General features: G+C 42.8%; 1 protein-coding gene across 2 annotated transcripts in view; it reads left to right on the top strand.

Moving 5' to 3' along the window:
* GPR161 (G protein-coupled receptor 161) overlaps window positions 1-7,063 on the top strand; it is a 13,699-nt gene extending 6,636 nt beyond the window's left edge. For both annotated transcript variants that reach the window (XM_025210897.1, XM_006029442.2), the window contains 3 exons: window positions 1,761-1,865; window positions 3,140-3,259; window positions 5,678-7,063. In XM_025210897.1, coding sequence (XP_025066682.1) covers window positions 1,761-1,865; window positions 3,140-3,259; window positions 5,678-5,925 — 473 coding nt within the window. In that variant the 3' untranslated portion in view covers window positions 5,926-7,063. The remainder of the gene's footprint in view (window positions 1-1,760; window positions 1,866-3,139; window positions 3,260-5,677) is intronic.
* The last annotated feature ends 7,251 nt before the right edge of the window (window positions 7,064-14,314 follow it).

Raw genomic sequence — 14,314 nt, 5'->3', positions numbered from 1 at the left:
AAGAGTGAAGGTTACTAGAAATGAATGTTTATAGTAAACAAAATGAAAAAAAATCTTTAATTTCTTTCGGTTATTGTAATTTCAGGGGATCCTTGTAAAAACACCAAGGTACAACGTCTGCAGACAGAAGTGAGAGTTTAAATATAATAACTGTCCCTTTAAAATCCTCCCACAAGACCCACATGCAGTGAGTTTATGTTTAAAAGCAACTACATTTTTTACTACCCTCTGGAGATATCCAGGCCTATCCCACCATCTTTCTGTCTGCCTTTTGGATTGTCAAGCTATATGGGGTGCAAGTGTTGTCTTGTGGGTGCTAAATAATGAAATAATTCATTCTTCCACAAAGTCCTTTTATATTCAGGTCTTAGAGAAAGCCCATTAGCTTCCCAAGACTAGTCCCTATTTCTAACTCTTTTTAGTTTTAGAGATATTTTATATGCTGAAAGGCCTGAGAGGCCAAGCTGCATCTTTGCTGACAAGCAGTCATGTTTGTACTGGTGTAACAGGGAAGGAAAATGGGTTTGTAGATGGTAAGTAACTGCTCAAAACTTGCAGCCTGTTTAGAAATAGCAAGAACATTCTTCCTCTTCTTAATGTGTCTGTCCCTAAATCCATTGACATCAGTGGGAATCTTTCCATTAATTTCAGCCGGCTTTGGATCAAGCCTAAGAAGAACTTCTCAGTATTAAATATCCAACTTGCAAATTCTCTGGCCAGAAGAGCTTATACCTCCCTCTGAGCTGCAATAATATTTCCCTTCCTGAAGATCAACTGTTCTGTAGTATATTAAAATAGGTACAAGAGCTGAAAAATTCACATCTTCCAGGGGCTATTTTTTTTCTAATAGTTTCTAAACTTTGTGGTCATGAAGGGAATCTTGTAAATTAAATCAAACTGTTCCAATAGTTTATTTCCTTAGTTTGCAGACATACAGTTCCATTGCCTCTACTGTTCCTCAGAGATTAGTTATCTTGTAGAATAATGAAGTCATAGCTATTATTCTGAACCCTTTAAAACTGCTAGGAATTGGGCCTCTCCCATAGTCCTTGGTGGGAGAGCTGTGTGCCCAGGTCAACACTGGAGGAAAAGAGACCCCAAACAGGAAAGGAGAACCCAGAACACTGAGGGGAGGGCATGGCATTTGCTTCAGCCAGGAAATTCTGAGAGTAAGACCCTGGAGGGATAGGAAGTATTATTTGGGGGGAAGAGACAGCTTCAAATTTATCCTCCATTTACCAGCCAAAGGCTGATAGAAAAAAAGAAAGCCCCAGAACTGGATCCAAAGAAAATACCTAGATAAGAACCCAGAATATCCTCCTTCCCAGAACAGGTTGTAAAAGGCCAGGTTGCCGGCTAGCTCAGTGCTACCGAGCCATACAACTGAGCACCTCATTTTCATGAGGATCTTGTATAGCTCCATGAAGCTTCTGTGGCTGAAGAATACCTGGCAATTTTTTGCAGTGCTAAACGTTTGAGTTTGTTGGCTCAGCCCAGTCTCCCAATAAAATGCTTACATTTGCAAAGTGCTGAGAGCAGGCAAGTACTTGCCCTGTAGAAATAATACAAACTGATTTGGTATCTGATGACTTGGGTTTCTGAAGGAGTGGCAACAGGGCCTGTCTTATGACATGGCCATTGGGAGAAGGACAAATGGGAAAGCTAGCAGGTGGAATTGGTGCTAGAATATGGATGTTGTTTGATGATGCAATGGCTATAGTCAATCTGCACAACTTATTAGTGCTAACACTGTTTTGTAGACCTGGGACTCTCTCCCCATCTCACAGCCCTCATGGTTGGTGGACGGCCATTAGGAAACAGCAGCAGCACGGGTGACACTGGTTTCAGCTGCTCCCAGGAGTCAGGTAACGCTCTTGTTTTCCTTTCTGATACAGAAGTTTGCCTGCACTTTTGCAGAATTCTGTGGGGTAGCCTGCATTTATATAGCAATGTCTTTGGGTAGGAGAACAATAACATTTAGCATCTCTCTATGGTACTCACAGCAGAACGGCCCTAGCTGCTCCTCTCCTTTTATGTGGAGCTTGCTGTGTCTATGCTGTGCTTAGTCCAGCAGACTAATTTCTTTCCCTTAAAAGCATGTCCTATTACTCTATTCTCTTTCTAGTACTCTTCAGTGACCTTCCTTGTCCCTACAAGGAGCTGAGCAAGCAAAGTGTTTGTAAGAGGTTTCATCTGGCCATTCTGTTCTAGAGTCTGTTGTACAGGGCAGAAGCTTTCTGTCTAGCTCAAATAACCAGGAAATGCACATGGGACTCTGCCAGGATTTTTCTGGCAGTAGTTTTCACTCCCAGCTGAGGGGGGAGGGGGAGCATCTAAAATCCCCATTTACAATCCTTTGGAGCAATACAGACAGCAGAAGACACTCTACTAGCTGATGAACTGCATTGTTCTCTTCCAGCCTGTGACTCACACACTGAGAGCAGAAGGCTGGCAAAGTGGGATTTTCCCTGAATGGAACCTTATTCTAGTTTGGAAGCTATGGCAGGTGCTTTGATGGCAGTAGGTGATAAGGATGATAGGAAAACCCTTCTCTTCATGGCACCCTGGGTTATCAATATTGCTTTGTAGGTCCCCTGAGAATATCACTGAGAAGCAAGCCCCGCCTGCCCATTCCAGCTCTGTATATACAAAACCCAGAAATTAAGCCACCCTGAGGACCTTTCCTACTATCACTAGTACACCAGATACAGAGATGCCCTTAGGGTGGGAGATGCTCTTAGGGAAGCCTCACAGCCTCATTTCCAGGTTTGGAGTGGATGATGCAAGAGCAGATGGGTAGGACCAGCCTTCTCAGCAGTGCTTTTGGGACTGCCACAGAAGCAGGATAGGTGCACTCTAAGAAATCTCCTAAGGATTTGAATACCCAGCTGCAAATGGGCTTCTAAATTCCCCAGGTATTCTTATTTGTTTCTATTTAATTCAATCTAAATGGTCTCTGCCATTGAATACAGAGTGATGTTGAAATTGCAGAGCTAAGGCCTCTTTTAAAGTGAGGGTTAAAGCCTACAAAAAAGTTTTTGTCATTCTTTAATTTTAGGTAGGTCTTCTTGGGAGTTATGATTTCCAAACATTTCCTTGGAAGCAAGTAAGTTTTGTTTAAAAAACTCTGACCTTGCAGGTACAGATGTGATGCTGCTTGAAGACTACAGCTCAGATGGAGTTCATCACCCGCACTGCATTTATCCTCCTCGACGAAGGAGTTCTGTGACATTTGAAGATGAAGTGGAACAAATCAAAGGTAAGCGTAGGAGGTTTTGGCTGTGATGAGAACCACTGAAGCTGTGCACTTGGTTGGTCCTGTGCACCTCCGAAGGTATGCTAATCCTCTCCTAAACCACAGTCCACAGAAAGTACTGCTGCCATCTGCTTTGCAGTGAGTGCTCATATGCTCCACTATTTCCTCCAATGCCTCCAGATCCTTTTTGGATGGCCTGTGGTTACTCCATCCTTTATTGCAGATTCACTCATTTTTCCCAGAGCTGCATCTGTGGCTTCACAGTGGTTATATCAGCAACCCAAATAGATTTGTTTCCCCATCCAGACTGCATCTCTCCGCCCATTGCTGTTCAGACACTACTGGTTGGTCTGTGAGCAGCAGGGAAGTGCTACTCCCATCCCAGTAAACATTGCTTGCAATTCCTAACAAATGTTTAGGTTGGTCTAGCTACCACTATGCCTAAGGGACAATATGGAGCTCTTGAGAGCTGTACTTAATTCTTATGTGGCTGCAAAGGTGCTCATGACACAGCAGTTTAGCTGCAGGGGTGCAAAGCATATTTCTGGGAACGAGTTGTGTGAAAGCACACATTTTGAAACCCAGTTGCCTCTTCACAGAGCACAGAACTTCTTTGACAGCTAAAGTTTAATTTGTGTAGATTGTCAGTTAGCCTAATTTAGGCTAATAAGAGGCTGATTGTAAATTACCAAATGTATTAAATCTGAAGAAAGCAAGGGTAATACTTCACGAATACCACTTTTTGAATTACATTTGACTAGTATTATTATTACCATTAGTATCTGAGAATCTTCTCTACATGCATGCTGTAATACATAAAAATAATGAAGTCTAATAGGAGACCATCTCTACAGCATTCTCCCTTCATAAAATCATTACAGAATCATAGAGAAGCAGGGCTGGAAGAGACCTCTGGAGGCTACCCAGTCCAACCCCCTGCCTGAGGCAGGATCATCACTGCCCAAACCATCCCAAGCAAATGCCCACTCCCAATGCATCGCCAGTGCCCTGAAAGGACAACCCAGGCTCCATGCTTCTCACTCAGCACCACAAAATTCCTCCCTCTACCCTTTGCACTCTGCTCCTAGAGGTTTTAACTCTCTTTGTGGCTCCATCCTCCTTTACTCATCATCAGGGATCCTGGTTTTCTCTGATTAACCACCCCCCGCAGCAAATTTTCTGATTAAAAAAAAAACCCTTCCAAAATCCACATTTTCCTGTGTGCGCGTGTGTGTGTAGTGGCATTTCATTTTAATCTTGGAGAGTTGTTTTTTTTAATCAGAAAATTTTGGATTTTTTTTTTTTTTATCAGAGGAGGCCAGGATCCCTGCTCATCATCCATTGCAGCTGACCTCCAGCCTGCCAGTCAGGCAGCCTATAAACTGCTGCTCACCAGCAGCTAATGTTTCAGCTCCTGAAGGCTATACCTCCTGACATGGCCCTTAGGTGGCAAACCAGTGGTTAAAACAAGGGGACTGCTTGTCAGTACTTAATAGTTCTTTTTCTGGCTCTGCTATTTATTCCTTGCTGTGGACGTGTGATTTTTATAGGGCCTAATTCTGCAGCCAATATTATAAGCATATGTTTTGCCACTCACTTTAATGGGTACAAAATCAATTCAATAAACTCTTCTGTGATCCTGATTCTGTGTAGCAGTGAACATCTGCTTAACTTTAAGCATGCAGGTAGTCCCACTGATATTAATGTAAGCGTGCTTTGCTTCATAAAGCCTTAGTTCTCAGATGGGGATTTCACTGCCTGACACAGGGGTGTGTGAAATGTACTGTTCATGGAGCACTTTGAGGTCCTTGGATAAAAGGTGCTGTGGCAGCATAAAATACTACAGTAGAACCTAGATACTACACAGGCTTTGGTTCCTTACCTGCTGAAGTAGGTTGTCACCTACAAAAAGTTTATGCCTCTCTAAACAAGTTAGTCTCCAAAGTGCCACTAGCTTTGCCTTCTGCCTGACTGCGGACTAACATGACTAACCCTCTCTCTCCTCTTGTGAAGATGAGGGTTTGCTAACCAGCTCAGGGTAATAAACAACAAACAGGTACACAGGACTGCTGAGGTCCTCCAGTTTGATGAGGCTCCTATTTTGAAGGGTACCCCTACACAACCTGCTGATGAGCCTCAGTTGAGTAGAGAAACAGCCCTTTTGAAGTAATAGCTGCAGCAAGTAAACAACTACTTGACTCGTATTTAATTCAGCAACCTACCAAGAGCTAAGCCATTTGTGAACCACCTGGATACTAGTGATCTGAGTTCTACTGTATTAGTAGTAGCTGTGGTCATTTGTAGAAGCTATGATCTCTATAGTACTAAAAGGCAGTACTTGCCCGTGGACACTGGCATGGTTGTGGCACTGAATGACTTCCATCACATACCGTGGTGTCAATATCTTTGTTTTTCCTTTAGAGGCTGCAAAGAATCCTGTTCTTCATGTAAAAGCTGAGGTCCATAAATCACTGGAGAGCTATGCATCTAGCTTAGCCAAAGCTATTGAAGCTGATGTGAAAATCAGCCTGTTCGGGGAAGATGCTTTACCAGGATCTTTGTTCCCTGTGAAGACAGTACCAGGCAGCAATGTGGGTACGCGGCGTGGCGGCAGGGCTCACATTAGCCAAAGACTTCAGCTGCAAAGCATTGATGAAGGGAATATTTGATAAGAGCACTAAAACAGAAGAAACCACTAGCTAGGACCCAGTACTGTTACAATTATTTTGAGACAAAGTATTCAGAGTGGTTAATGGCAGTGTTTTAGTCAAGAACATTTGAAAATACCTGGATTCTTCGAAGTATACACATACACGTGAGCTTTAGAGTAGTATTTACTTACTGTTCAGTGGGCAATAGATATCTTTTTGCCATTTTTTAAAAAAATTGCTATGCGATACATAGAAACACAGGATTTACCTGAAAGGACCAAATAATTGGCCCTTCTAATCCAGTATCATCATTGGCCCATGCCTGATATTTCCTAGGAAAGCAAGAAAACAATCCGTGTTCTATAAGGCATTATGGAGCTTACTTTCTGGCCCCTGAGAAAGTCGTTTATACCTTAGCACAGGGGATGACTGCTGTGATTTGAGCCTGTGAAAATGGCTACTTATACACAGTGTTATTGTGAAGAATTTCAAATGACAGGAGCCTGCATTTAACTAAGGCACAGAATCTGACCCTATTTTTCAGATTTGCAGCATCCAAATTAAATTCACTTTAGCTGGTAGCTCAGATTATTGACTGTTTAATCATAAGAAGGTAAAATAGGAAGTTGGGTTCCAGATCACTTTATTCCCCTGGACAACAGTTTCATCACAAAGTTCAGCTATATTTTTCACATCACGTACGGTATATATAATGGGAAGATGATAATAATAATAATTTTACATAATTAGCATGCAGGTATTTTTAGTTTTTCCCATTGAGAATATCCCTGTGGATTTCTTGTACTACAAGGCCTTGTGCAGCCATTGAGTTTTAACAGGGATTAGACAGAATATAAATAATGGCTTGCCACTTAATATTGACATTCAGGAATAATCTTGAATTAAGATTTTACCAGAAAGTTTATCTTCTTGTGTTGTTTAAGCAAAATAGCTACCTCAGTGCTAGTAGTTCTTGGTATTTGGAAATTGTAAAAATGACAATACATTTTAATATGTAACCATCTAAACATAATTTAATGTTTAACAATTTAAACCTAATTTAATGTTTAACCACTTAAACACTATTTTTATAATGTTGAAATAATATTTACTATTTAAACATTTAAATACAAGAACATTAAAACACACTTGTAACTTTGGGAGCCTATACACATGCAGGGAGGATGCTCCAATGTGCTGTAATTACTCGATTAATTGAGTCTGCTGAAGCATGGTAATTACCATACTTCAACAGATTCCAGCGTCACATGTATCAGTGTCCCCATGCTGTAAAATAGCAGTGGGGGCACTTTAACTAAAGCTCGTTCAATGAGCTTTAGTTAAAGCACCCCTGCAGCCATTTTTTAGGGCAGGGATGCTGATACACCTGACACTCTGGGTGCTTTAATTAGAGTGGGTCTCAGAGCCGCTCTAATTAAAGCGCTTCCTCCCCTCTCCGCCCCATTCCCGGAGCATGTATATACTATAAACAATTATTAATTCCAAGAATGACAGCTAACATTTTTATAGCACTTTCCATGTTCTAGAAACTATATAAACAGTACATAATTAACACATACAGCCCCTTTATCCCAAGAGGCAGGTAGACTTGTAGCATAATCAGATACCATTAAGGCAGAGTAGTAAAGGGCCATGTTTGTTTCAGAAGTATTTTCTAAAGTTGGGTGACTCATGTTTTGAGTGCCCTCTAGAAGCTACAGGTGCTCAGGACCTCTAAAAATTAAGGACAAGGTATCCCAATTTGGGCACCCAAAAACCAAGTGAACACTCCTGAAAATATGGCTGTCTGTGATTTACCTAAGGCCATAGCCAGGATTTATATCAGAAGAACTCCTGTCTGCAAACTGCTAGCTTGTACATGTCTCTGATTCTTGTCCAGCAAAGTATTTAAATACATGCTTAAGCCCATCCTAAAATATTTAAGCTGTTGCTTGCCTTTAAGCACTTCTTGGTTAGGGACAGACATTACACATAAACCAGTTTAAGTGATCAGAAAATGGTTTAAACTTGTAACAGAACAAATGTTCAGTACACATAACCCAGTTCGAGAATGGCTGAAAGCAGTTTGAGATAAACCTGCTTGAATTCAGTATCAGACTTAACTGATTTGCCTCAAACCGGTTTATGCAATGTCTGTCCCAGACCCCTTGCTGGTTTAAGTTAAATCAGACTCCACCAACATCCTGGCATGCTCTCTGGGTTGGGCAGGTCTCTCTGCTCCACAGCAGGGCTGGCTCCTCCCTTCTGCTCCCTGGCTGCAGCTCCAGCAGTCTCTGCAGGCATCTGCCTGGCTTCTGCCCTCCCATTCTCTGCTAAGCAGGCATTCCCCCTCCCTCACAGACACCTCTCAGCATTAGCTAGCAGACCACATGCTGGCTACCTCCGAGCTGCGGCACATGGGACAAAGGCAGAATCAACAGATAGCTGGTAATGTCCCTCTGTTTACTTAATGGGGTGATAAGCACTGAGTCAGGGGTGATAAACATCCCCAGCTGAGCTGTTGAGGAGTGGAGGAACCCCTCCTAATAATCATAGCATCCTGCTGGGCCTGGCCACACCCCTCTCAGCTCAGCAACTGGAAGGGAAGGGAGAGCTGCTTTAGAGCCCCCCAGCTTCTGGCCTGGCCACTGCAGGCATGTGCCTGCATATCTGGGATGCTTGTTTGGTTACAAACTGATTTAGCCTAGCCAGGTTAGACTAACCTGCAAAGATTAAATCAATTCAGGCTCAGGCTTTTTTAATGTCTGTCCCTACCTGTCAAGTCCCACTGAGTCAGTCGGGGCCAACCTTTTGACAAGCGTGCCACAAATTAGCCCCACATCCTCCCTGACTGCCTTCCCCTGCCCAATCAGATGCTCTGCTTTGTGCTTCCAGACCTGTGCTCCCTCTCTGATCTGCTACTTTACTTTCTGCTTCCTTCACTGTACTCCCCACCCAACCTGCTGCTCTCTTTTCTGCTCCTTGTCCTATCTGCCACTGTGCTGCCTGTCCTCTCCCTGGTCTGCAGTATGCCACAGGCAGAGTCTGCCTGCGCCACTTCTGGAACATGTGCTATAAGTGGACCACCCCTGCATTAAGTCATAGATTTTAAGTGCACTCCTAAAATTAAGCATGTCATTTCCTGATTGAGAATTGATTGTTGAGTCGAGGTCTCTACGAGCCACTAAGGTGGCATGTTTTTATGAATGCAAACAATTCAGGAATGAAAGGGTTAACAGCAAAAGGCGGTGAGAAGCTGAAGGCCCAGAGAACAGCTAGGGATCACAGCAACTCATTATTTTCACCTTACTTTTTTCTGTGTATAGAACTGCCACCTTCAGGCACACATTCAAAGATATAAAATCCCATCCCCGAGTCAGAAAATGCCCTGCACTGAGGTCATGATTGCCAGTGTACGATGATTATGCAGCAAGAAAAATATACCTCTGGACCTTTTTTCATGAATGATGGTTCCCTATGGCTGTTCTCTGGAATAAGTGTTCCTAGAGAAGGATCCCTCCCACCGCAAAGACATTGGATGTAATTACCCACCAGATTGCTAGAAATACTTGTTTTGCATTCCAGTTGACTTGGTAGAGTTTTATTTTACAACAACAAAAGGTCAGTGAGAGTTAAGGAAATAAGGTGCTTGGATTAAAGGGATGCACACAAGATTACTTGGGTAAACTCTCCTTCACCATCAGGTTGGGATGAGATAGTTGTTAGAATTCTGGCAGAAAAGCATAAACTGGAGGATACAATTCATCAAGGCATACAGAGAAATGCCAAGTGTTGCACAAAGAGCACCTAATGCACTAAAATACTGCCCTAATTCAGCCCCCTGGGAAGGTCAGCAGAATTGCAGCTGCTTACAGCAGGGTTGAATTTGGCTCTTTGTTCCTTTCACTAGTACATTAACAACATATAATGTTTTTACTAAACAGACCACATACCCTCCCCACGGTGCTGTTGTCATATATTGATGCTTCCTGGTTTGAAATCTCTTTAGGGAAATTGCTAAGGAACACATTCCTTTCACAAAATTATATGCAGAATACGAAAAAGCATATTGTTTCCAGACAGTGAGACCAAGCAGGATGTAGTTTTATTCTCCTTTTTGAGAAATAAAAGATTAAAAAAACACCCATAAAGTTTTTAATAATCTAAACATCCTTAGTAACATAGGGGAGGATTTTTTTTTAAGCATGACAGTGGTCCTTTAAAGAAAAACAAAGTTTTTCTTTGGAAATGCTTTTTATTGGACCAATTGTTACTTCACCTGAAGGGCACTTTATGCCTGAAAGCTTAACATCTTTTTCCCAACTACACAGTTGGTTCAACAAAGGTATCACCAAAAATAACCTTGCTTCTCACCATTGTGGCTACAAAAGCACTTCCTTTGAGGAAAATCTAGCTTCAAGACAAATATCTGGGAGTTCCTGTAATCTTTCCCTTAGACACCCACTCCAGTATTGGGAAACTCGCTAATGCAGGAGAGTTGATTCCCACGTTACAACTTTAGGTTTTGATCAACGAGGGGTAGCCAAAATTGGATTCAGGTTTGTTTCTTCAAGAGGGAATAATTTCTGTCCCCCTCCTAAGCTTCCACATATGAAATGCTACATCTAGGGCCATAAGTGCAAAGGAGGTCCCAGACCTCCAGGCTGGCTGTCTGAATGTCACTTCCCCTGGACACGTGGCCCCAGACACTGTCACTGCATAGCCTGCCAGACTGAAATGTCTATGATCCACCAAATAGCTGTTTATTAGGCAGGTCAAGCTCTTCAGGATCTCAGATATTCCAGATCAGGAAGGTATTTTAATGTGCACCTATGCTGACATGTGTGAGTTACCTTATCTGCCTCCTGAAATTATTCACTTGCCTGTGTACCTCTCTGAATCAGGATCTTGAGAGCACTTGACCCCTTTTCAAAAGGAAATCTAGAAAGCCCTAGAAATATGTTTGTCTTGCATTGTTTTATGACCAGTAATAAAAAACATATTTGAACAGTTAAATAAAAGATGAAATGCCAATCATGCTTTCCTTGTTGCTAATTGTGATACAATTGGCTTCAGTGGAATTCATGCAGCATTACACGTGTCAGTCCTCAAGATCTGACTTAAAACCACTCTGAACCATTTTTTTCATAAGACTAAAGCAGTTTTTCACCTGCCTTTCATTCTCCAAATAGCATACACCCTGAAAGAACAAAATGGGTGTGACACGCTGGAGGGGGAGGGGTGCTTTCAGCCCTTTTTTGTAAACAAAGGGCCAAATTGAGCCTTTAGTTATACTGGCGTAAACCCAGAAAAAGTTAGTGGTGTTACATGAGAGTAACTGATGTCAGAAATTAGCCCCAGCTGTATGCTATATATTAAGATGTCTCTTCCATTTGCTCCTTTTTGTGTGATAAAATTATGCATGTGGGTCATGGTGTTTAAATATTCTATTATATTAAGTATTTAATTTCAGTTTACAGTGGGCTTGTAATGTGGCATAGCACTTCATACGAGTGATAATAGTGTTAAAAAATGTGCACCCTCTATTTAAAACTATTCCACAGATAAAAGAAAGCATTTCTAGGATGACTGTTCTGTTCCACTGGTTGTAAGCCAGAAGTAACTACACCAAAGCCCATGGAGAAGTATAAAAGGAGAATCAAGTGCTAAATATTTTTTAATGTGGTGATCATTTCAACTCAAAGAAACTATACTGACTGTAGATTTACAGAAGTAGAATAGGTGACAGTCTAAAGTAGCTACAATCAGTGTTGGCCAATATACTGTTTTTGTACAATTGTCATGGTACTGTATGTTGTTACTGGGCACAGGATTCTGTAACTATAATAATATTCTGATTCATGAGACTTTTGGTAAATTTTGTATACATTTTGTATTCCTCACTTCCCCTGACCTTCAGTGTTAATATGGATACTATATTTTTTTCTTACTTTGAAAAAATTAAAGTGGATGCACACTGAAACGTCAATTATTTTATTAATCTAAAATATGGCACTGGCAAAACCTCTTCAAACAAGCATCACAGTGAAACTGGATAGCTCAAAAGAATCATAATAGTATATGAAGCTTTTTAACACTACATCGTTGGTGTAAATCAAACACATCTGTAATGATGAAAAGTAGTTTTCTGTTGGATGCTTGGTGGTATGTCCCCTTGCAGGAATAGATGGCACAAAGGTAAACATAGCTGGGTCAGGTCTATTTGAAGGCCCTATCATTAGTTCCTATTGGTGGCATTTCACCGGGTATGAAAATATGGGCCTGTAGTGTTGTGGGAGCCCTGGTGATCCACAGAATATGCAAGAAACAAGGTTTGCTTGGTAATATTTTTTATTGGACCAATACAATCTACTTATAATTGGTTCAGTGAAAGATATTACTGAACAAGCCTTGTTCTCATGTAGGCAAAAATGGGGCCTTTCACAGGAAAAGTCCAGTATAGATGGCTCCTCTTTGGGCAAGTCTACAAGTGCAATTAATGCAAAGCAAGACATTCTGGGGTTTATTGCACTGGAATTTATTGCTTGCAGGTATGCCATTTGCTGTTTATTGTGCCCAGGAGTGCATCATATTGAACTCGGTTGGAGCACCCCTGGCTGGCCGGAGGCCCAATGGGTCAGCCTGGGGCTGCTGTCCCCCAGCTGAGCATGCTGTGGAGGAGCTGGCTGGGGCAGACGGAGCTTCAGTGTGGGGCTAGCTGGCAAGCAGTCCCAGCACAGAAGCACCCTCATGCCCCAGCCAGCAAGGGAAGCATCTACACATGCACTGCTGCAGAGTTTTTTACTCCACAGCAGAATAGTACTTGCATTTACAAGTATTATCCTGCTGTGGAATAAATTAGTTTACTCCAGCCTAATAGTTGTACACATGTAGACAATGAGACATTTATTGCACAGCTAATTAGTCTACTGTGCAGTATACATCTCATGTAGCTGCTCCCCATGAGTTGCATCTGTTGTAGTAAGTGTTCTTGGCCAAATGATTTCCACCTCTCTGCATCGCATCTCACGTTCTCCATAACAGTGGAGACATGAAATATGCATGCCCCCGGAGGCTGGCAGGGAACGGCAAACTCCTGCAGGTGGCAGTGGGAGCATGGCAGAGGCAAGTGGGGAGCTGCTGCAGACAGCTGCAGCACTGTCCGGGGGTGGGGTGGGGTGGAGGGGGCGGGGCGAGTACTGACCAGTGGTCAGCGACCACCCGCAGCAGCCAGCAGTGATCAGCGACCGCCTGCAGATGCCACCAGCAGTGTTGGTGGCGAGCAGCAATGTTGGTAGCGCCTTTTCGCAGGGGGTGCACTGCCATGCTCAGGGGTGCACATGGACCTGTGTGCATCCTCTACGTGTTGCCAATGAGTGGAGACCAACTTATTTGGCAGGCCACAAATTAGCTTCACTCCCTCTCCAAGTGCCACTCCAATCTCCTTCCTCTGCCTTGCTTTCTGCTCCATGTCCTATCTGCTGCTGTGCTGCCTGTCCCCTCCCCAATCTGCTGTGCACCACACATAGGTTGCCTGTGCAACTTGTGGCAGGTGTACCACAGTTTGCCACCCCTGCTTCCTAATATGAAGATAATACTTACAAACTACTTCTAAGGCAGTGAATCTCAACTAGGATGCTGGAGATAAGCCGATAAACCGGGGCAGGCAATTATTTTGGCAGAGGGCCGCTTACCGAGTTCCGGCAAGCCATCAAGGGCCGCAGGACAGGCAGCCCAGGGCAGATTAAAAAATTTAGAAAATTAATATTAGGGGCCCCGCGGGCAATGGGGATAGAATGCATCCGGCCACCTGGCCGCATTTTGCCCACCCCTGCAATAAACGCAGGCTCAGGCTTCTCTATGCCTGGATGATCTCACACCCCCACTGCCAGGCCCCTTGGCAAGGGGGTAAGCACTGTAATAAATAAATTAGGTTTTGAAATCAGTGCCCCTCAATTCACAAAAGTTATGGAGAGGTAGCTTGAATCTATTGAGGGTTGCCTTGAATCTCATGAAGGGAACCTTGAGTCCAACAAGGTTGACAACCACTATTCTAAGGTCTTGTGAGAATTTATAGGGTATTTTTTGTGATGGGTTCTAGGGAGGAGCTGAAGGCAAACAGATCAGCCCTGTTGAAGAAAAAACTTTTGGAAAACTGGAAGCTTTATGGCAGTGATTCTCAGCTGTGGTGCCATAGCCTCCTGAGGGTGCCCTGAGATCCTTTCAAGGGTGTTGTGGGATACTGTGCAATATTAACGCTGTTAGATTTACAATAATGAGTCACAAGATAAACCCCAAAATTTAAAATAGAAATCCATAGCTGTGGGCTTTCTGAGTTCTTTGCAAAAAACCTGCTCCATTATTTTTCTGTGGGCAAAAAAAGAATGAAAACTAAGAGCTGGCATTT

This window comes from Alligator sinensis, unplaced genomic scaffold (genome assembly GCF_000455745.1).
Source record: "Alligator sinensis unplaced genomic scaffold, ASM45574v1 scaffold327_1, whole genome shotgun sequence".
Classification (NCBI taxonomy): domain Eukaryota; kingdom Metazoa; phylum Chordata; order Crocodylia; family Alligatoridae; genus Alligator; species Alligator sinensis.
This window is presented reverse-complemented; position numbering and strand designations above follow the sequence as displayed.